General features: G+C 36.5%; 1 protein-coding gene and 1 long non-coding RNA gene across 9 annotated transcripts in view; one reads left to right on the top strand and one right to left on the bottom strand.

Moving 5' to 3' along the window:
• The window catches only part of LOC137172560 (calcium-activated potassium channel subunit alpha-1a-like), a 97594-nt gene that overhangs the window by 31777 nt on the left and 41383 nt on the right, over positions 1–24434 (bottom strand). For 3 of the 7 annotated variants that reach the window (XM_067577067.1, XM_067577068.1, XM_067577070.1), the window contains exons 4-19: positions 22274–22367; positions 22041–22152; positions 16530–16605; positions 15578–15653; positions 15251–15421; positions 13350–13441; positions 7880–7990; positions 7641–7746; positions 7420–7502; positions 6266–6335; positions 5892–6047; positions 5559–5668; positions 4834–4902; positions 4255–4341; positions 3528–3604; positions 832–1005 (exon numbers count right to left, since the gene is read on the bottom strand). In XM_067577067.1, the coding sequence (XP_067433168.1) occupies positions 832–1005; positions 3528–3604; positions 4255–4341; positions 4834–4902; positions 5559–5668; positions 5892–6047; positions 6266–6335; positions 7420–7502; positions 7641–7746; positions 7880–7990; positions 13350–13441; positions 15251–15421; positions 15578–15653; positions 16530–16605; positions 22041–22152; positions 22274–22367 (1664 nt within the window). Of the gene's footprint in view, positions 1–831; positions 1006–3527; positions 3605–4254; positions 4342–4833; positions 4903–5558; positions 5669–5891; positions 6048–6265; positions 6336–7419; positions 7503–7640; positions 7747–7879; positions 7991–13172; positions 13265–13349; positions 13442–15250; positions 15422–15577; positions 15654–16529; positions 16606–22040; positions 22153–22273; positions 22368–24434 lie in introns of all 7 variants that reach the window. The other 4 variants (XM_067577069.1, XM_067577071.1, XM_067577072.1 and 1 more) reach the window with 2 other exon arrangements.
• LOC137172565 (uncharacterized) overlaps positions 1–24434 on the top strand; it is a 225102-nt gene that overhangs the window by 182862 nt on the left and 17806 nt on the right. Inside the window, exons 7-8 of one of the 2 annotated variants that reach the window (XR_010925006.1) lie at positions 5861–6041; positions 21424–22018. The exons of the other annotated variant lie outside the window; for it this stretch is intronic. This is a non-coding gene — a long non-coding RNA (uncharacterized lncRNA). Of the gene's footprint in view, positions 1–5860; positions 6042–21423; positions 22019–24434 lie in introns of those variants that run through there. 2 annotated transcript variants of the gene reach the window in all.

Here is a 24434-nt window from a genome sequence, read left to right as displayed (position 1 = left end):
AATTTACCCACAGTGGTTGTTCAAGGTTTTTTTAATTAAATTTTTTAATTTAATAAAACCTGTACATTAACCTCAATATCCTCAGAAAATTCCCTTAGGTGCTCTCAAGACCATCTTTAAAAAGAGTTGTCCGTGGCATCTATACATATATATATCAAATCCTATCCTGTTTACACATTTCTGGAGGGTATATTAGTGAAATATTTTGATTAAATGAATATTAATTGGGTTATTATTGAAGAGATGAAGTTACCCTCTCCAGTGACATCATTATGGCATTTGTGCTCGCCTAAAAAAACAAATAATTTGATGAAATGCATAAAAAATTCTCCACCAGGAGGACTATAAGATTGAGTTTGCATCGAGAAAAGTGTGACAGGGATGTACAGCTTTACATGTAGGTTACATGGTTTCATGTTGGCGAGATCACTGGAGGGGGAAGCACTCCAGAATCCCCTTCAATTATTTATGTTATATCACTATTGTTGAGGGGAAGATTTGTTTTCACACTCTGCAAAAATTAAGGATTAGTGGCTGTTGATCTAATTTAAAGGTCAATTTGAATTCACATTCTCTGACAAAACACCAGCAAAACAGTATACCAGCATGCTTCACAACAGCTAAAAGTCACTCCAAAAGTAGCAACACAGGGGGAAGAGCACCAGCTGACTAAAAAATCATAAAGCTAAAACAGTAAAGCAACATCTATATCCATGACAGTGTTGATACAGCTGCTAGAGCTAGACACCACACAAGCTAAAAGACACACTGCACGGGTTACACAGTGCATGTTACAAACTTTGAAGAGCACATGTCATGGCGACAACTTACAGGCACGTAAAGTGGCTGAGCAATCATTAACAGAGACAGCAGAGAGTGGGATGTCGCGTTGAGGAGAGTCCATGTTACAACGCACATTAACTGGCATGCAAGAGCAGTCCCGCTCTGAGCGGCCGCAATCAAAACAACATGCCAGTCTCATTTTCTTGTAGGCGGGCTTCTTGGCTACAGTCATGGGTTCAGACGAGAGGAGAGGAAGAGCAGATTAATGGTGAGGGTCGTTCTGGAGGAAGAGTGGACAAAGGCAAGACAGGGCACAGAGGAAGGCTGCTGCTGGGATGCACATGATGAAGTTCGGCTTGACCGCGAGCAAATGTCAGATTTTTTCCCCACTTTTTGTGGTTTATTCAGCTTGGTTCATTTATGAGACTAGTGGGGTAAATATCATGAGGTCCTAAAGTCATGTGGTTTGTGGGTAAAAATGTGACATGACTGAGGGTGGGGGGGAAGGGCAGGTCATGAATTTCTTCAGCAGCAGAAGAAACTCTTTCTCATGAATTCCTGATTGACTTCCTGACTTCACCCCTATCCTTCACCTCTATATATCAACTATGCAATGAGACAATATTTGAGCATGTTATATGTTATTTTACAACACTAAAGTATTTGTACTGGTTTCTGATTTTTTTAAAAACTAAACAATATAGAATCTAACTGATAATTTAAACTCTTAGATAAGATGAAGAAGTGAAAAAGTAAATGTGACAATGTCTCACATAAAACAGTTTTCTGGGCATATAAATAAGTTCCAACACTTGTGTAAAACTATATAAGACCATAAATTCATTTGACATGTTCAAGTAACACATACTGCTTGATGTGTTGTGAGACAGTGTGCAGTCACCTCTGTGAATTACATCGCTTTGGGATATATGTCAAATGATTTATTTCTTTTATCAAACAGTTAAAATGAGAAATGTCCCTCATTTCTCATCCTTGTATTTCTAAAGCCATGCTCCTCATGCAGGGATGTTGTTGTGTTTGTCAAAGGACCGCAGGGACATCTGGTGGTGATCTGGAGTATTACTGACCCAAGCAGGCATGAATGAAACGCTGATGCTCAGTTAATAATGGTGCATCAACAAATTTTTAGCATTATCTCAATAACAACAGATAGTAGTTATTGCATGCTCAACTTTTTATCCTTATCCTTTTGTCCTTATCTCTCTCTGTGTCGTCTTCCAAAATTGTTATTGTTGCTCATTTTTGTTGAACGTTTTTCTCGATTGAAAAGCGATGTGCACATGACAACGGGAAAGGATCCAGGCAGCATCAACCATTGTACATGCAACATTTACATTACATTCAAACAGATTGTTTCAATCAGTGACAACAGGCTGTATTTTCGGAGCGGAAATGAATCCGCATTACTCACAATATATCACTACAAAGTGAATTTTTTAGAAAAGTGTGTCAAGTTCCCAAGCAGCAGTAAAATAATACACCAAATGTTAGTGTTACATATTAGCTGTAATAGTTAGTGTAAAGACAAGACAAACTGTAGTAAATCCAAGTGAAAGAACAACAAAGTGGCACATGATATTTTTAAAGTCTAGAAACATACAATCCATCCAGGTACCTGTGGTGTTAATAGTCTCTCTGAACGCCTGTTAACATCACAAAGTTATCAATGAACTGACAGCACAGACAGATTTTGTACAAAAGACACTATAGCCAACATCCACACAGTCTGTAAGTCTGTAAGGAGGAATCTACCTGTGTTAACTTGCTTGCTTTTCAATATTTTATCTATAATAGGTGGGAATAAGATTGAAAACAGAATATTGTGTAGATGCTCTTATCATGTCCATCAGGAGCAGACAAACATACTAAAGTAAGAATACTTAAAAGAATAGCTTGGGGGTATAGCTTGGGATATACATGTATTTGCACAGTTATGTTAGCTTAGCATTAAGTCTGGAAACTAATAATCAAATGTGTTTTATCTGTAAAAATCAAAAAAATGTAAAAAAAAAAAAAAAATAAAAAAATAAATTAATTTTAAAAAAAGAACGACAAGATGTGGTTTTACAGGTTTTTATGTGCTGGACGTGTTTTGGTTGGGCATAGTGACTTCCTGAAGACTCTAGTGGTTGCCTGGCAACCTCACGGTGACAGGAAGTCACTGCTGTTCTTGTCTGCATTAAACAAATTAGATACAGCATGTCATTTAGTGAGTTAAAGAGGTGCTGGTAGGAGGATTTCATTACCCTCTGACAGAGCCAGGCTAGCTGTTTCCCTGTTTCCAGTCTTTATGCTAAGCATCTTTTAAAGAAACAGTTCACCCAAATTCAAAAAAGGCAGAAATCCAGTGAAGGATATCTCAAAACCTAAGCTCATAAAACCAAAACTAAACTATCTGCATGACACCACTGGAAATCTGTGTTTTGTAATTTGGGTGAACTGACCCTTTAATGAGGGCAATAACTGATGTCATACAGAGGCCTAAACATGTAGTTTTAAGAGGGAAACTTTCTGATGACCTTTCTTCATGCACAAGTTACAAGATTTCATGAAGTGAATTATTAAAGCAGGAACTAAGTGGTTTGGACACAAAGCTATGTAGGTCATGTAAACACATGATCACACCGCTATACTAATGCTGTCTGCTGTTTCACTTTAGTCTGCGAAAGCCTGTTGATGAAGGCAAAGCAACTCAGACAATATATTAATATGTAATCACTTACATTTCTTGCATCCACATTTCTTTATCCTTTTGGGATCAGTAATGTCATCATGGCAAGCTTTACAGTAAAACAGTGCCCTATGGAAGAAAAACAAGAATCCCATGTAACCACTGTCCAAGATGCTGAAATAAATTGTTAACAGACATTTTATCTTCCCAACATCTGCAACAAATAGTTTCAGTTCACATCTAGTCACTCTTGAACAGAAACATTTAATAAAAGTATTTGATACAGACAGAAAAACTGGAAAATATAGAGGAAAATTCTGGGACATTCATGAGTTGAAATGTGCCAAAAGTTGGCTGAGAATTCCTTAAATGATGTTGACTTAACATTGCTTTAATCTGAATCTTACCCTGGACCAAGCAAAGAGCAGATACTTAGCTAACAGCTAACATAATCATCTATAAGCATGCTAACTAACAACATGTTAAGCTATCTGGCAAGTTGTCAGGACTGGCAGCATGCAGCCTAGTCCACCAAACAAGCCTCTTACACTATTTAACAATCTGACATTCTAACATTTGAATTGTGTACAATCATATTAAGCTTGGCCAAGTTTTCTTTGCCCTTTCTCCTACATACTATTACTCAATAGAAATAAAATAGAGATATGGTGTGTCATGATGCATTATGCAACAGAGCAGCAAATTCAACCCAGCATGAAAGAGCCTCTATCAGAAAAGAGACTTTACTTTTACGTTACTTTACTTTTCCCGTTCATTACCTCTTTACTTCTTTGGCATCGCTGGCAATGAAGAAGCCCAGGGTCCCCTCCTGCATTTTCACATGGTTTCCAGGGTTTATCAGGGTGCTGTCAGAATTTATAGACCAGGGATGTTACAGCAGAAAGTTATATCAGAATTCGTAAGGCTTTGCTGTAATCACTGGCAATGGTACTAGGCTGGCAGGATTAGTTCTCGCACCTCACTTGACTGGATGCTCTGTTTATTATATTAAATTGATGAAATAGATACTGTGGCAGTGACACTTCAAATGGTATAAAAATGAGCATCAGTGCTTTAGAGAAACCATTAAAACAAAGCTTTAGCTGTGCTTAAAGAAACAAATGGCCACTTTCCACATTAATTTGTCAGAAAGCCCTGTGATGTCTGTGAACAAAACGATTTAGACACCAATTAGCACGTTTTTTAAAGCACATTGTGTTTGCAGTCAAACAGACAAACTGATTTAAAGTAGCTTCATCACTGCAAGTAAATACTGACAGCAAACACACCTGCGCATTTAAGTTTTTGCATTCATGAATTTTAATAACTTACAATCCACTGTGAGCACATCCACTTACCTGCTTTCCCTTTGATCAGACTTGTACTCTATAGCTATCAGTAGTAGCTTTAGCTTCACGTAGCAGAGTCTGTAGAAGAGTACAACAATATAATTAGACATCATGCACACTTAAGGACTGCAGTTTTCTGCAACTAATCTTAACTGGGAGTGCCAGTTTTCTACTTTGCGGTATAAATTAGTATATTTTTGAAGCTGATCATCCATTTTTCCTGTGGAGTGCATACTTTTGGAATTACCTTAGCCTCTTTGAGTCTTCAACTAACAAATCCAGTAATTGAAATAGTAATTATTGTACGGAGGCCAAAGAGTGGCAATGGTTGCTCTTTTTTAAAACCTGTTATCTCAAGATCATGTGATTTTGGGTTGTTGTTTTCTCATAATAACACAATAATTTGCAAGGTTTGAGAAAAGTCTTTTGTTTTCTCAACGCAAGTTAAAAAGCAATAATAATAATAAGAATTTTCGTAACATAGCAAGAGATTTGATCTGCAATTAACCAGATAATTAATGTATGATCTTGAGATAAATATATAAAACATTTATTGCAACCACAGCTGCCTTCAGCTTCCAGTAAAAATTCTCTCATATGTTCAACCTTTGCGTTTTGACTCTTCATTGAAAAATCAGAAAACTTACTAAAAAGACAAATACTAAATGCCACAAAGTGTGTATTAATGTACATCTAGGAAACACAAAACCTTGAGTATGTTTTTGAGTACTTACTCGCAAATTACAGGGAAAGACAAGCCCACAAAGGCACTCGACAGGTATTCAGTGTACATCTCATTGGCCACTCCTTCTAGGTAATACTTCTGCCATGTGTCCTCCTCAATCTGCAAACAAGGTTTATGCGCAAAGGACAGACAAGCTCTTACTATTACAACAAAAAAAACAACACAAAACAAGGTTATCCAAGTTTAATTTATTTTTTACAAGTCTATTTCCACCCACTCACCAGATTAGGCCTCATCTGGGATAATCATTATTATCTATTCAGACAATGTTTACTCTTGAACTTAATACAGTGAGCACCGATGGATGAATAGTTGTGGCTACCTTGATGAAGGACCTCATGGAGAAAAGGTTGGCCAGCATGGTGGAGAGACCCTGAGCCAGGCAGCTCTGGGCGATGAAGCCGAGTTTCAGCTCTGCAAGGCAAATGGCGTCATCTCCCTCCTTCCAGTTCCAGCTTGGGATGTTCAAAAGGTGAGCCTAAGGGGATAAAAACAAAACATAAAGTTATATGGTTGCTTCAAAGAACTATAAACTGCAGTAAAACAAGCCATACAAAATATCAAACAATAACATCTTTCAAAACTAAAATTATATCAGTGTAAACTAACCCAAGCATAAATATTAAGTTCAAAATGTTAAAATACAACAATAGCAAATCTAATTGATGACTCAAGTAAAAGTAAGATTATACAAACCTTATTGTGGTACTGCAACATTTGAGTGATTATTCTGATCTTTGGATGGTAGTTCTTGATGGATATTACTCTAATGCAGGACAAAAAGGACAAAACAAAATCAGACCACTTGCAAAACTTGCAAAAGGTTTATCTGTCATTGTCCTCCTTACACCTCTAGAATAACATTCACATACTGTGTATTAAAAACAGAATTTACAGGTAGGCAGCAGGCAGTTTATATTTTATGCCCAGAGATTTAAAACTAGAGATTGGATTTTTTTTTTGTATCTCGCTGTAAAAGAAAACTGCAGGTTTTTAACATATTCCCTCTGAGTGCTTCAAACTTTTCCAAAAGGGAAAGTGAGCACCCGGAGTTTGTTTAGAGTCTGTCTGAGAGCCAGTTCTGACAGGCTCCCTTACACTCACAATTTGAGTCCAGGAAGAAGTGGAAACTGATATCAGACACTGACATTCACTTTTTGAGGTACGAGCATTTGGTAGCATTTCATATCCAGTATGTCAGTCTATTGTATCTGGATTTCCAAAATACAGTACCTGTCCGTTATTGCATGAGTTTACCAGTTGGTGTTGTATTGACAGTTTTCATTGTAAATGATTTAGTATTTTCAAAGATTCCATTTTACTCACACAAGGGGGGCCAGTGGAGTTTGTGGTACAAGGAAAAACCAACACAGTGCTAACTGAAGAAACGAATGTCAATATGTCTTTGCATGATTACAATTGTTTGTGTATAAACAGATTATTATGTGTTAAATAATTTATAGAGCGTATTGATTAGAATCAAGTACCTACTTATTTCTGTAGCACATTTAAACTTCTAATTTTATAATCAAAATATAACATTTTTTCTCTTTTCTTAATTTCTGACTTCTTAGAACTTGGAAGAGTATTTCAACCCTCAATGCAATTCTCCATTTAGATTTTAAGCTGTATTTATACAGTATTATTATCAATGACATGAAAATCCCTGAAACCCATTAGCAACTGTTTGAAAACTGAAATAGCCTTGAAGCTCTCACCAATTTCAGTATTTTTCTCAGAAGCTAAAACTCAATCATACATAATTGGTCACAGGATGAAAAAAAAACTAACAAACAAACAAACGATCAAATAACCAAACAGTAATTCTTGGAGAGGCTGCAGTGGTTTACCTCATGATGTTGGATGCATCCTCAGCATCAGGGTCAGCACAGTATTTGTTGGCTAAGATCAAACAGGCGTCGGCTGATTCAATCTGAAAACAACATTACACACAGAAAACAGACAAAATTATACAATCGACAACAAGCAGTAACCGTATAATTTAGACTCTATGGACATCAAAACAGTTTCCCTCTTAGCCACAGAGGAATAAGCATTATCAGTCAGTTACCTTGACTCTAGCCAGGTCATGTGGGTTTAGGACAGACCCTTGGTAAAACTCCACCTGGGTGAAGTGGCGCTTGAACAAGGCTTCCAGCTCAAGATTAGGGGAAATACTGAGAAAAGAAGAGCAACTCTTAAATCTGAGGAGAAACACTATTTCTAATCTCCTGAAGAGATGATTGTTATTTCTTGAGCAATGAAATTTGCTGTTTTTTCAGCAACACAAGTGAAAGAAAATGTACTTACTTATGGAGAAAAACAATTTCTACATTGACATCATCCCTGTCCTTGTGTAGGAAGTCTTTTAGAAAGTTGGACACACTCTCAAGTGTTATATGACCACAGACCACGATGTGCCTAGAAAACGAGGTGCAGAACAATCATGAAACTAAAACATAGTTGGAATAAAAGTCAACAACAAAACACACACACACACAAATCGTTGTTTCATCTTCATTTTTATCCTAGAATCAGAAGGTAAACCTGAGATGAAATGGATGTAATGGACATGAAAAGTAATCGGTAATGTTGTATTCAGGTGATTGATTTGGAATCTGTGTGGAAATGATAAAGACTATGTCACAGGAGGGATGTTTTATGTTCCTGTTGTGACGAGTGAGGATTGAATGAGTCTGTCAGAAAGCATTGCGGATTTCAGTATCAGATTATAAAGGATCAGAGTTTACTTAGATGGAGATTATGAAATCAGCACACAGTGACAGATTCCCCACACACTGTATCAAAGATCCTTTATGTAAGGAACCTAGTTTAGAGGTATTCCTATCTTTATAATATATTTATTTAAAAATTATTAAGACAATAATTTCAACTGTTTACCAGGTAAAGGTTTGTTTAGACGTGCTGCTGTTCCAAGAAAAAACACCGCTGGAAATCTACTGTAGTGTGTCTTCATGGCTTTAATGTGCAATGAATTAATCAAAAGATATTTTGCACTGTTCCAGTAATTTATAAAACATTTTAAAGGATGTTAAATCTATTCAGTGGTGGAAAGTAACTAAGTACATTTACTCAAGTACTGTACTTGAGTACAATTTTGAGGTACTTGGACTTTACATGAGTATTTTCCTTTGATGCTACTTTATACTTCCACTCCACTACATTTCAGAGGTAAATATTGTACTTTCTACTCCACTACATTTATCTGACAGCTTTAGTTACTTTTCAGATGAATATTTGACACGGATAGTATGGATAGTATAATAATCTTTTAAAATACAACACATTGTTAAAGATGAAACCAGTGGTTTCTGACCTTTTTGGCTTTTTAAGTCTTACAAAAAGCAGTGTGTAGTCGGGGTCACATTTCAGATGTCTATGAGTTGTTGACAGCTCCACCAAATAGTGATTTTTCCCTCTAAACTTCTCACATGGTTTCAATTCAGTAAATGTTCAAATGATCCAATATTTCACCACAAATCAAAGATTAGAGAAGAAGTACAGAAACTGAAAACAGATTTGTGTATCAGAAGTTTGTTTTTTCTTCTTTCCTCTCCCATTAATCATCTCACGACCCATCAGATTTATCTGGTGACCCTGTGGAGGGGCCAAACCCCTAGGTTAGGAACCACTGGACTAAACTAGCTAACTGTATATAAAGTAGTTGAAACTAGCTCCACCTCCAGCAACAACAGTAACATGCTGCTTACACATTGATGCTTCAGTATCAATAACCTAATGATGTCATATATAATAATAATACAATATTTTAACTACATCAAGCTGATAATACTTAAGTACTTTTACTTAAGTAGGATTTTTCATGCTTAATGGTAATGGAGTGATGGATAATGGAGTATTTTTATATTGCTGTATTGGTACTTAAAGGTGCAGTGTGTATAATTTAGAGGCCTCTAGTGGTGAGGTTGCAGATTGCAACAAACTGAATACCCCCCCCCCTCCCATTTCCAAGCGTGTAGGAGAACCTACAGTGGCTGCAAAAAACATGAAAGGCTCTCACTAGAGCCAGTATTTGGTTTGTCCGTTCTGGGCTACTGTAGAAACATGGCGGTGCAACATAGTGGACTCTGTGGAAGAGGACTCACTCCCTATGTAGATATAAAGGACTCATTCTAAGGTAATGAAAACACAACGATTCTTAGTTTCAGGTAATTATATACTAATTAAAACATTAATGAAAACATGAATATTATATTCCATTTCTGCCAAGTCTGTTCTGCTAAATGCTACTAAATTCTACATACTGCACCTTTAAGGATCTGAGTACTTCTTCCACCACTGAATCTATTACAATAATGACTGTAATGACACCATGTACTGTAAGGATATCAAAAAGAGCAGAGGGAAATAGAAAAATAATGTCCCTAATTATACTATACAGCCGTGAAAACATCTTAAGTAGACACTAAAATGAATATGTATTATATTTAAATGTAGGAGGCCGAAGCTAAAAGCATGTACAGATTAAAATTACATCCACAGATGTTCTTAATTCCTCAGAACTGTAGGCTGCTGCTAAAATGTACCTACTATGCTAGATGTTATTGGTGCCAGTGTGTCCACTATGTTTGTGTGAGTAATTGCATGAAAACAACCCAATACAAACACTAATGAGCTGGTCCTTTGCTTCAGCTCCCTATGACCATCACAAGGAAGAAAAAGTCTGATATACTGCATGAATCATATTAATACATTTTGATTTCACTTATAATAAAAAATAGACAAAATCATAATAAATACAAATCACACAAAACAAGATACACAAGAACTGGAATGTATTTTATTATATAGTTATTAAGCTCTAATAATTAATTTTCTACAAAACTAACCTACAAAAGAAGCAAAGACTCGGTTAAAGAAACCAAGTCTTTGTTTCTCCAAAACAAAGTGAACGACCACCATTACCAAAAGTACCAAAAGCCATTCTAACAGAAGCCATATTTTCTTTTGAGGGCTGAGGCATCCAGCAGTATCTCACTATCTTTAGAAACAGCTGCAGAGCTTGGGACACAAAGGTGTATATGTTAAAGGGATAGTTCGACAGTTTGGGAAATTTGCATATTTGCTTTCTTGCAAAGGGTTAGATGAGCTGATCGATATGTCTGTGCATTAGATATGAAGCTGGAGCCACGAGGCAATTAGCTTAGCTTAGCTTAGCAAACAGGGTGCAACAGCTAGCCTGGCTCTGTCCAAAGCAGAAAAATACACCGACCAGCAACTCAAAAGCTCACTATATAACATGTTATATCTTGTTTGTTTAATCTGTGCACAAAAAGAGATGCTACAACAACAAGTTGTGGTTTTATGTTTATCACCTCCGGGCTCTACAGTAGCTCTATACTTACTGTACAGATATGAGAGTGGTGTTAATCTTGTAATACTCTCAGCAAGAAAGCAAATAATCGCATTTCTCAAAATATCAAACTATTCCATTAAACTCAAGATTTTATTTATTCCTGAGGGTGTAGGTCAGACTGAAGATAAAGGCCAAGAATGCTTAGAAGCAAAGCATGGAAAATAGACAAGCATAGCAGGACAAAAATAGTTTTTCCAGTGCAGAAAAACAGAAAATTCCAAAAAAAAAAAAAAATCAGCATGAAGCAAGCAATGGCACACGGGACCAAAAGTATGGGTTTGGTATCTGATCTGATCAATACTGTTATGGTTGCTTATTTCTGTCTTCAAGGCAATGTCTCTGTCGACAAATCTTAATTAGTTTCTGTATTTCATTTAATATCTTATCAGGAATTAATCACTATTTCTGTTTGTTAGGGAAAAAACATGATTATCAATAATTAGTCGCTTTTTTTCTGCTTTCTGTTAAATCAGTGGTATAGAAATCACATATAGATATGTAGTAAAAAGTATTAGTATTACTTATTTTTTCTATCAGTTTTTTGATTTATTGTATTACATGCAATTTGTCTGGTGTGCAAATTTGGATTTTGGATGGATATGATGGGAGATGGATGAAAACAATCAAACAGTGTGAGTGAATGCAAACACTTGATTTACAAACACAAAACAGGCACAAATGTACATTGACAATAAGCAGTCTAATTACAAGACACCACAGAACATGTAGGATTTTCTCTAAAATATGCCAGTGAAGAATAAACTGTGATACGGTTGTTAAAATCATTTATTTAACCAGGATATCCCAAAGAGTCCCAGATCCTTCTATAGTGTGACAGGAGAGGTGTCACTTTTTTTATTTTGACTTATTTGATGAACAATACTGATCCAAAAAAAGTATACAGTATAATACAGGATGCTGTTATAATGACTGGAGTTATTTATCACTGTTTTACCACTAATTTCCGATTGGCTGGCAGCTCTTCAATAAAATCAAGGATGTAACCATAGCAACAATGACTGAGTTCTAAAGCAAGACTATGTAATGTTTAAAAAAAGAAATAACACATATTTCCTCTTGCAAATGAAACATTAATTCATAACAAATAAAACTCACCCTTGTTCAGTTCAATACACTCAGAGGTTTTGCCTCTACAGCCTTACTTGTTCCGGTATGACCATTGGCTGGTGGCTAATGTTAGATAATGTTAGCAAACTTTAGATGGATATCTGACAGTTATTGAATCAGTTTTCTACTGGTGCTCCAGTCATATTATGTTTTAGCATTTACATTTATCATGTAATCTACACTTGTAGCCACAGCAACAGTTATTGGCTCACTTTAAGCTACATCATTCCTTCAGCCAATGGCCAAACAACCTAACTTAATCATTGATTGAAATGGACCAAGACACACTTTAAAATGGATGAGGAGTCTGCACAGCCTACCATCCTTTTCTTTAATTAGTGGCCATGGTTTAATCTTTTCTAATCTTTTCCCCAACAGTAGCATGGATAATCACAGTTTATATCACAGGAAGAGATGTGAGAAAATCCTACATGTGCTATCTTTAAGCATGACAGTAATACATGTATATGACTACACTGCAAAAATATCCATTTTTCATGTCATTTTTGTCTATTTTTGAGCTCTCAAAGTCCTATTTTCCTAAAATGTGAAAAAACCTGTCTGGCAGTAAAAGTTACTTCAACATGCTTCCAATACGAATTGACTTCATTTTAAAAGAATGTCTTTTTTTAGAGATGCTGACAATAAGATTTAGAAATGTTCAAAACAAGTAGATTTCTATTGAAAACAGATCAAAATAATCCAACTGCACAAGCAGTTTCTTTCACTTGAAAGAAAAAGACTTTTATGACACCGTAACAGACAAAAATCACTTGTTGAGATGGAGATTTTTTTTTGCAGGGTAAAAGCTGACGTTCATTCATGACAAGCAGAGATGACAGCTTGCACAAATAAAAGCAGCAGCTATACAATAAACTCTACACATTTATCATGGCCAAGTTCTTCAGTCACAGTGTGACTTTAGTGCTAATTGAGATCATTACATCTCAAATGACAGTTTCATGATGTCTAGTTAAGCAAAAGTCAGGGTATGTCACCTCTTTATGAGAGGGCCACTTGAGTCACACAAAACCACACCATTAAAAGTTTGCTGTTTTTTCCATTTGTTTGACTTACTTTCTGCCTCTGGTCGAGTTATAACTCCCTCCATATTTCTTCCGATTAAGGATGAGAGCAGCAATTTCTGGCACGTAGCGAGCAAACATGGCCTACATGCATGAAAAAGAAAAAGAAAAGGGCATGCAGAGAAGGTTCTACTGCGGCGGAGGCAGTAGAGCCTCCTTGAATACTTACTTTCTCCCATTAACAGCACTATAGGAACCACCATATTTCTTGCGGTTTCCTATTAACTCTATGATTTCAGGGACGTAGCTCGCAAACATGGCCTAAGGAGAAGATAGGAGACAGAAGAAGAGACTAAAAAAAGACAGGCAAAGAAGAGCAGGTCCTCTATTTTTGCTTTAAAGCAATCCGTGAAGTCTGGAAGCGGAATGCTATGTGCAGGAGTAGTATTAATGTTTAGTTGATAACAGGAAAAAGGAGAAAGAAAATAAAAAAAGCTGCAGTTCATTCAAATTAGTCATTAATGACTTAAGAAAACTGTGTTGAATGTAGCCTGAAATTATACCACAGTTACATTCAAAATATTGAGAAAAAGTATGAAAATGAAAGAAATAAAAGGAAATTATCGGGCCAATATTTGCAGATATTGAACGAAAAGAAAAATAAAGGAGAAAAATGACAGCCGATGAGCGGTATGTCAATCTGTGATAGAAAAAATAGAAATTATAACAAATTAAGAAAAAGCCTTATGTGCCATGTTTTGTCCAACAAACACACATGTCGGGATGATTTGAATAACGAAGCCAAATGGATGGCAGACAATTAGCTTAACTCTGAACCTCTGCACTGCTGCACAATGAAGAACTCAGTCTGAGGACTTGCATTAAAAATGCCACAATATATTTGTGTTACTATTTACTATTACTAACAGAATTGAGTCTGAAAGGGACACATGCCATTTTACTAATGATACATGAGAGGAAAATCTAAACCTCAAATGACTGCATCTTTTCCGTTATAGTTAACGTGAGCATTTTTCACAGATTAAAATTCAAAATGTAAGTTTGCAAGTAAAATTTAAAATCGACATTAACAGGATACACATCTGGTAAAATAGTTTGCAGTTTTCAAACTGCTGCTTTCTAACTGTTCTTAAGTATTTGATTGTTAATGCACAAGAATTTAAGTTAAATAATACAACAGATTTGCAACACCCATGATGCAAATAAACTAAAAGGAATTTACAAAAAAGCAAAAGATGTAATTGCAAGAGTACTTTTGCAGTTGATCTGCACCAATAAAACATGCTGTTTACAAAGCAAAAAGGGATCTTTAAGTGCCCCTTTGGCTCTAAAAGTAAATAAAGTTATTCATTTCATTTCGTCTTTTTTTTTTCTTTCTGGGTATTTTTTTTAATGATGACAAATTTATTTTGATGACCAAGAAGCGATCATTGTGGCTTTCCAAAGACATAAAACTTAATGTCACTTACACCCATTTTATACACAACTCTCTTTTACTAAACAATCCACTCCTGCATAATATTTTACAATCTGAATAACAGTGTTCTCTAAATAACCTCTGGTTACTTTCTTCATCGGTTAACTAAAGTCTGTAGCAAATCCCATAAAGGATGTTTTGTGTTTGATTGATTGCTTTCATCCTCACATTATATTCTGTAAATTTGCCTTTAAATATTTGTGCAGAAAGCGAGATTATGTTGCTACATCCATCAAACTGGGCTATAATAAATCATCCCTAAATCATTGTGTTTGTTGGAATGGGAGAGGGGGAGCGGGAGAGTGGAGCCACCTGAAACCGCAGTACTTAAACAGTTAATAACAGATGCAAATATTCTACTGTACATGTCATAAAATAATGAATATGTAACAAAACAAAATGTCAGCATTATACCTGAATAAATGCTGCAATATTGTACACAACTCATTACGATACATGACATGCAACATACTGTGGCGAAGTGATGAGCTACAAAAACAGCTCAGTGTAAACAACGGGTGATGGGGCGCCCTGAGTTGGGAGCATCCCAGCATTTGTTAACACCTGGCGCAATGTAATGATTGGTTGCATGGAGGATTTAAGCAGGAATAAGTAATGAGAGGGATTTTTACCAAACCACCAAGGATGAAGAAGACCATAAACAGGCGGCCCAGGGTGGTTTTTGCATAAACGTCTCCATAGCCAACAGTGGACATAGTAACCATGAGTAAGTAGACACATTCCCAGTAAGAAAGTGCCTGGGAATTTTGGAAGTTTTCCCAAGGATCCCCTGAGTTTTCCACCTGGAACAGAGGTTGAGATTTATACAACCACCATAAAAACAAATAATGGATTTTATCCTCTTTGGCAGTGCAATAAAAATGATACACTAATAATGAGCGGGTATTCATTATACCAACATACTTCCTGTTCTACCTCAATGGCTCCCATTAACTTACCAAATGTATGAAGCCTGCTGCAGTTAGCCATGTGCTTATGAAGATTGAGCACAAGTTCACCAGCTTTATCGAGTTGCTATAAAAAATAAAAAAAAGAAAGCCAGACAACAAAGTATGAGGTATTTAGTTATTTAGCATTAGTCATTACATTGGCATAGATACAAACGGCGTACAAGATGTCAAAACAAGTTGATAGATTTGGAAGATACATGCTCTAAAATGCATTATACAGCTTGCATTTTGAGTTCAGTCATAAATTACGTGAGTGTGCTATTATGTAAGGGGGCTACTGTGAGAAACAGTTAAAAAGAGGGATTTAACAGAAACACAAAACATGCAACACAAAATGCAGATGTCCCTCAAAAATGTGACCAAGCAGAAGTCTTCTTCACTATGTAATTAGGATTTATAGGTGCAATGTTTTTTAAATAATACAGATGATGTCTTATTATGGGATGAAACTCTCACTTCTTCACAGTCCCTGTATGACCTCTGTCCACTTCTATTTTGTGTGTTCTGTTTTTACCTTCATCTGAGTGCATGAGTGAGGAGATTATTCTAAAGCATTTTGTGGCACTATAAGCTCTTCCTGACATGACATCTGTGCAAAAAGCTTTAATTCTAACACACAGAAAGCTGTTTAGTTCAAGACTCCATCATAAAGTACAGAACGTCCAGTGCACAAAACAGCACGCTGCAGTGCCGAGAAATTATCTTTGCACGTAATATTAATTGTTACCAAATTGAAAGAGAGCGTGTGATAATACTGTGATTAATTTTGCATCAAGCAAAACATGGCAAAATACTCATTTTCCACATTCAAAGTAAAATCAGTGCCTTATTTAAGAACAAAATGAGTGCAATATCACTGTACGTGCACTATTTCACATTACAACAAAATTTACAGTCTGCTAAACTAACAAAAAGTGAGATGAAATATGAATACACTTACCTTGTCTTTAGTATATTCAAAAACTGTAAAATTTCTGAGAACTGTATCAACCTTAAGGCCCTTAAAAACCTCAAGCCTGTGAGACAAAAAAACCATAAAGAAATTACCAGAGATGATCAATAACAATTAAAACAACATCAATGACATTTGCTTGTGGTCTAAAAAGTAGTCATACCTTTCCATTTCTCATCCATGTTTATCAGCTTCATTGGACTTATTTTGATAAAAAATAAACTCCGACAGATCAAACGATACTGAGCACTTACTGTATTATAAAAGAAATATTTATAATGTGAGGAAAAAATGAAAACAAGCTCGGCATCCCAGATATCTCTTGATCAACTCATAACACTCTGTTTTAATCTCAGGAGCTTCACACAGCACCAGCATCTACCTGATAGATGTTTCTTTCTTGCTGAATAAAACCCTGAACGTGGAAGAGATGAAAACCTGGATTAGAGTAAAGACAGGTGGATGCTGTCACGCCACATTGAATGAGTAAACAGTTGTGACGTCAAATCCTAAATTTAAGGGTATTTATGGAAAGGAAAAAAAAAAAAACTGGAGTCTGTTGCCAGGAGGTCAAGGACACTGTTGCAACAACAAAATCAGCAGTGACATCAGCCTGAGCTGCTTTGACATCCATCCATCCGTACACGATTGACTGTATCATACCATCATTAAAGCTATGTATATCGCAATCTCATTACTACCCGTTTACTGCTGTGTCCGTCAAAAAAGCTCAAATAAATCAACAGACATCACCATTACCTCATTATTTACCTGCCTGCTAAAAGGAACTTCCCACCTTTAGTTTAAAAGCCAAATGATTCATAACTAAGTTTGGAAAAAAGCAGTATCCGCCGCAGTGTCGTTGCTGCATAAACAATTAAAAGCCATCTCAGCCAAGATTGAGCAATCAAGTGAAATCCATCTCTATGTGCATTAATCGTGCAGACAAATTTCCCTGCTGGAATGGATTTGTGCGAATGCCAAATGACACAAATCAAAGACGTTACGGGAAACCATTCAGCCAAAAAATATAAATAAATAATCTTTTATAAAATGACGTGAACCGCGGTGTGCCTTGCCAAAGCTCTTTTTATTTTTTTCATTTCAAGTCAGGGTTCGCCAGATGGGGATCATAATACAGAGCAAATCCTGAACCTGAACCTGCTCCAGCTGACACTGAGTCCAAAGAGTTCTAGACACGCCAGCCTTCAGCTTTAGCGGAGATTCCCCCTCGCTAGCACGTTCCTGCAGGTCTTACCCCAATAGGAGATTACATGGACGCATGAACCGAAGTTGTAACAGATGCTGTCCTGGTCCTCTTTTTCGCTGACCTGCCCGTGGCCCATCCTGACTCTGTAGCCCTTCTGGAAGAGCTCTCCGGTTGATTTCTTTCTCCTTCTCGTGTTTGAAATCGTCTGGGAGTGTGTGCCTCCATCGGGTCCCCGGTACACTAACATCTTAGTGGGAATCATGTCTGAAAATCAATATGGTTTCCAAGACAGTTTCCAAAGACAAGTCTGCTTCAAAACCACGTCTTCACTCTTCTGCATCCACCTTGTCAGATATCATGTAGAGAAAAATATGATCCTCCTCCAAAAAGAGAAAAAAAACAAAAGCAATCAAGTGCTTTCATGATATTGGCACCCAACAGGTTGGCGTCAAAAAGGTCTCTTTTTTTACTTCAGACTCTCTAGTATTCTCGTTGCGATTGGGCGTGTACAGTGAGCTTAAAGCAAACCCTTTTCCCATCAGGATATTAGAGTGTAAGCTCCTTTAGGATTCATCCAGGGAAAGGAAGAGGTCAGACGTCTGTCCATCAGCTGGCTTCACAATGTAAACCACATCTCATCCCTATAACCCTGTAACTGCTCTGGACAATCCAAATTTCATTCTTTAATCTTGGACAAGAACAGCGGTTATCTTTATTTTACATTTAAAACAGAAAACAAGTCATGTGAGTGGCCAGCAAAGCTGTGTATGGAAAAATGAGAAGCTTTGGCAGTCCTGTATTTTTTGATGGATTTAGTGATTCTGCAACAATCCCTAAATTAATCACAGCTGATGTAATAACAGCTATTGTAGCTGACTTTAAAACTAAAAGTACAGCTTGAAATATGACCCAGCAAAGAGAAAATACAGCACTGCTGCAGCAGCACTGCAGAGTCTGAAATGTGACTTAAAATTTGAAATATGAATCACTTCTATAGTCAGAAAAGTACTGCGTATGCTCTAAATCATTTCAGTACAAACAATGAAGGGTAAAAAAGTTCTCTAGAATAGTGGTTCAAAAACCTTTCCAGCTTGTCACCATTTAAAATTAAATCTACTTGTGATCTGTCAATGAGCTTTGAAAAGATTTTTTTCTTCTTCTCAGATTGTTTCATTTGATTTTTTTCATCTTGTATTTTTTTAAGAACAAAAGCAAAGACTAGAGATAAGTCCAAAAAAATAAACATAATTTTGTGTAGCAGAGCCTAATGCTTTATTTTACGGGTCCAATAGTTGTAATTTCCTAGAGATGAAGTGAAGTGTTTCTGTAAATTCATAGGACAGTTGGTGGAAAGGACTATATGATTTTCTACTAATTCTAATTAATCCCATTAATTGCTGTAACTATAGAGACTTTGTGTTGTCACTGCAAAGCAGGTCAGCTAAATGTGCAAAAATGTAAAATTTGTCTACAGGCAAACATACAATTCAACATATATTGAGAATAAAACAATAACGAATGAATATTTACTTGGGTTAAAATTCAGGCTCCTTTCAAGAACATTTTGGAAATCAACTGCTTATGAACTCAACTAACTCTCAGCCAACTAAACTCAAATAACTTTGTGACCCATGTCTCTCTTTCCAGAACAATTCCTGGGAAATTATCAGAAAATGACAGGCCCCTAAATCTAGCATTACTATATTTTCTTTTCTATCCCATTAATAATCTTGTTGATGTCTTTAAAAGTCCTGACACCAAAGTTGATAAAGAGTACTTTAGAGAATTTGTATTTGAGGACATTTAGTTTCAGTGGACAATTTGATACTAAAAGCCTCTCTCTCTCTGTTTTTATACTTAAGCTGGGAGAAAAAGCTGCAATGCGTATCTGCCACCAAGATATGAATATCTTATCTGGAAGAGTAATGTCCTGTTTACCTCTTAATATTTGGAACAGTTGCACTGGATTATTTTCACAGTGAGAGATAAATGTGCTGCTTATGTGGCTGCTCGTATTTCATACCTGCTGGTTCAGAGCCGGTCAGAATTTAAAACTTCTAAGTACAGTAAAAACTTATCGTTACTAGCTGCTGCATGAACATCCAAACAAAACGTGTGTCATGCTCGCACCCACGAGCTTGTCATGCATCAATGAATGTGTGAGAATGAGCAAATAATAGTGCGTACTGTGTGTTTAATTGTGTCGAAATGTTCAGACAGGAGGACTGGCAGATTGGCAGTCTGGCTCAGCGCCTGGTGAAATGTGGAGTTTTGATCAGTGGAGGGAGTCCGACAGCTGTGATCAGACAGCACTGAGCTGGTTATGACCTCATAACCTGTTCAACCTCAGTTTAACTAATCAGTAAAGCAGTCACTAATCCTCCATGATTGCTCACAGACCACCTGCCCCCCTCAATGTTTAGTTTGAAATACAGCTATCTTTCATTTTAATCTGTAAATTTGAACACAAATAAAAGCCCATTTTACTAGACAACTGATATAATACAATACAAACATTTTCAAACCTACATTCGGGCTCCTAACTATGTGCATGAAAACTAACATATACAGCATATATTAGCTGTTCTAAACACCTGTTTGTGTTTGACAGGAAGTGCTGCATTTTGGTTTGTGTGAAATAAATAGAAGAAATCCACAGTTAACACGAGCAGTGGGAGCTGTGCATGGCTTAACAGACAACCAAAAGATCAACACCTACACCTACACACACAGTATCAACAGAATCACAGCGCTGCTCAAACTGTGTGACTCGGGAACTCTGGGAAATGCAGCCAAAAAAATCACCAGCAACATAACTCATGCCATGATTTCTTCAAAACCATTGTTATAATATCAACAATGATGAGAGATTTGGTTGGTACATTTTCTGAGTTCTCCATTTTCCATCATACCAACATCCTCAGCAAAACCAAAGCCAGCATTTCACTGTGCAGCTGAATTGTGAATCAAAGTAATAAGCAAAGGCTTGAGCAGAAAATAATGTACAATGTACAAGAAAACACAGATGTTAGACCCAAAAGCAAATCAAACATAAAATTTAAAATTATTCTCAATTAGTCATTTAAGCTTGAATATAAGCACTGTTTGCCACAACTACAGTGATGAAACGGCAAATAAACATGTACAAAACAACAACATTGCCCAAAACAATAACTAGTATGACAATATAATGATAATGTGAAAGAAGGTATCAACATAAATGCCAGCTATACTCTCGCATGTCCACTAGATGGCACCAGTAACCAGCAGTAGCTTGTTCTACTTTTATTGTTTTCACGCCAACAAGTAACAGCACATCAGCCCAGAGAAAATACACAGGCACATTATGCAACAATATCTATCAAGCTGTCATACTGACTCTAAAGTCCAGGGTGTTCATTGCTAAGAGAGGTGCTGTTGTTGGCTAAAGGACAGGTTTGTTTCTCAGCTGACAGGAGAAGAAAAACCAGCTATGGAGACCTGTAATGCAGAAAAAAATGATTCCCCATAATCCTCTAATTCCTTACAGACCTCTCCGAGTGATGAGCTTCGCACATTTAGCAGATTGACTTCTATTCTAGCGCTCGAGCCCCCAACAAAGCCTATTACCTTTTTTTTATCCATTCGCGTACTTTTCAATCACAGCATGATTTCATTCGAGTGTTATTGCAGGTGTGCTGGGGAGCTCTGCGGGAGAGATGAAGGGCAAGTGAATGACACCTGCAGCGCAACACCCACTGCCCACAACACGCGGACGAAGACATGGAATCGATAGAAAATTACATTTCCATTCAAACCAACTTTCAAAAATGCACTTTTAAATGGCACACCAGCTGACAGCCATACAATATTTGATAGTGTTGTCATGCAAAAGAGACGTGTAAAGCTCAGAAAGCTTTTTTGTCACCATGCTTTTCAGATCTCATGCTGTGCCATTGGTTTTTAATTTGATACACTATGTTTACATTAACAATGAAGCTCATTTGAACTTCTCATGCATGTCATGCAATGTCCAAAACATAAAGCATATATCCATGACAAAATTATCAAAATTATATGGCTAAAGTTGTAGGTGTGCCCATCTATTGCATCTACACAATATACCAAGAAGTTCCCGTTTTGCAGCAAAGTGATGCGCTGAGATTATCTGGTGAGTTCACTGGCTGCTGTCACACACAGTAAATCCACTGGGTGGCACCACAGACTGCTAGGAAATAAAAACTTAAAAGATCCACTGTATAATGCTTGGTCAGTTCATCAGCCTCAGTGAGAGATGTGTGCATCCTTACCAAGCCAGCTCCTGTTCAGGTACACAGACACAAACACTGGAGGCACCGTGAAGAAGTCCACCACCGAGTTCACCTCCAACCAGAACCACAGCTTGTCATTGGCAGCGATAAACTGCAGAAAATAAAGGAGAATTCAGGAGCCTTCAGTTAAACAGTTGACTTGCAAAGATGTAAAACTACAAATTTAAGATGTTTTGTTATCTAAACATGAAAGAAACATTGGTTTTACTTACGCGGAGGCCAAAGTACAGCAGGAAGAACACATTGAATGCCATGTCAATCTGCAATGTGAGGTCTTTGTAGAAGTTCTGACAGGACTCGATAGGACTGTTAGAGACAGAAACAAAGCATGTTAATGTCCAAGGACAAATGCTGACAGCAAAGTGAGAAAATCAATGCATTGATAAATTACAACCACATTTCTTTTTAAAAAAGCATAAAAGATGCATTCTTCTTTTCCTGAAAATGTATTTTTGAGATTTCTGAAACAAGAGGAACATAAGTGTTCAAAAAGGTGCAATAGTCGATATTTTCCAATGTTTTTTTCTGTTGAGAAAGGACATGCATTTATTGTCATACAAGCAATAACTTGTTGATATACCTGATTAACCCTTAAATAACTGCAGAACAATCTGAAGAATACATTGTATTCCAGGTGCAATATTACATAATGAAAATGGTGCTGTTTACCTTTTAGGCCTGCATTTCTGATCTTACAGATGTTTCAGGTAAACATTAAGTCAAACATAATGGAAATGCAGAGCCGAAGCAGTAGTTTAAGGGTTAAATGCATGCAGGGTTCATATCGTCTTTTATGAAATCAGGCAGCCATAGCAAATGTAGTGAAGTCTCACCCTCAAAAAGCTTGTATCTGGCACTAAGAATTCAAATAAAGAGAAATAATTAACCAAGTAAATGTGAATGTAATACGTTAGTATGATGCTGTAATAATAATCATGACCTGGAAGTTTGAAAAAGAAGACCCCATCAAAATATTATTCACACCTAAAATGAAACACAAGTTTACTGTACATTCAAAACTTAACAAAGCGGTGGATAATTAATTAGTGCACAGCTGTGCTGTGGAATATATGTTCTATTAATATATCATTTTAATGAATAGATCAATCAAATGAATAAAAATAGAATAGAAGATATTTATGATGGAACAGTGACTGCTTAATTATGTTAACAATAAAAGTGCACAGTAGAGATTAATTGATTTGTCAATCAACAATTTTGATGTTAATTAATCCTTTAAGTAATTTTTCAGTCAACTATGCCAAACATTCACTGCTTTTCAATGTGATGATCTGCTGATATTCTCTGTTTTATATGATTCTAAGTTGACATCTTTGAACTTTGGACTTTTGGTTGAACAAAACAAGAAATTTGAAGACGTCACCTTGGGCTCTGGGAACTTCGTTTTAAAAACTATTTTAAAATTTGAATTGCACAAAACAATTAATAGATTAAACATTAAAAAAATCACCTATAGATTAACTGATAAGGACAATAATTATTAGTTGCAACCCTAAAGCAGTGGTTTCCAACCTGGGGTCAGGAGCCCTCCAAGGGGGTTACATTGTACTTAAAGGTTGTCAGATAATTAACAGGATATGAAAGCAGAAGACAATGTATATTTCTGTGATACAAAATCCTATGAAAAAAACATCATTTTGATAATTTTACCTCCTCAGTCCTCTAAAATTATTCAAATAAATGAATCTGAGAAGGAAAAACTACTCTCTGGCTAAGTCTTCACAACTCATGGATATACGCAACTTTTGACAAAGCTTCATTAACTTGATTTTAAGGGGTCAAGAATTAAAAGGTTGAGAATCACCTACTTAATGCACAGGTTATTATGAATGATGCATTCCTTATGCGCAGTCTTGCTTCTCTGCAGCATGTTAGTGCCAAGCACGTCCCTCTCATACATTTAGTTTGTTTTTCATGCCTCTTTGTTAGTCCACTACCTGCATCATGCAGGGTCCCTACACTCACAAGCTTCACTAATGCACACCACATCACTCAACAGCTACAATCTCAGCCTGTGCTGTTTAATACCACTCGGATTAAAGCAAATTGCTTTTGTTATGTAAAAAAAAAAAATCGAATAAACTCTGTTTAATAAAATACTGCCCTCATAGAGTTCATGAGGTGACATGAAAATACCTCTGGGATTATTTTGAACCAAACTGATGCACAGCAGCGACACTCGGTTGATCATCCGGTTGATAATACTGATCAAGAGGTTGGTATATGATGTGGAACACTCACATTCATATCTAACCCTCAGTCTAATCAAGGTTGTATTTATAAATATCCTTCCTATGCAGCCAGAGGAGGGCCTATCGGCTATCGACTTTAGGAAAAGATAAAGCACAAATA

Source organism: Thunnus thynnus, chromosome 20, assembly GCF_963924715.1.
Source record: "Thunnus thynnus chromosome 20, fThuThy2.1, whole genome shotgun sequence".
Taxonomy (NCBI): Eukaryota; Metazoa; Chordata; class Actinopteri; order Scombriformes; family Scombridae; genus Thunnus; species Thunnus thynnus.
This window is presented reverse-complemented; position numbering and strand designations above follow the sequence as displayed.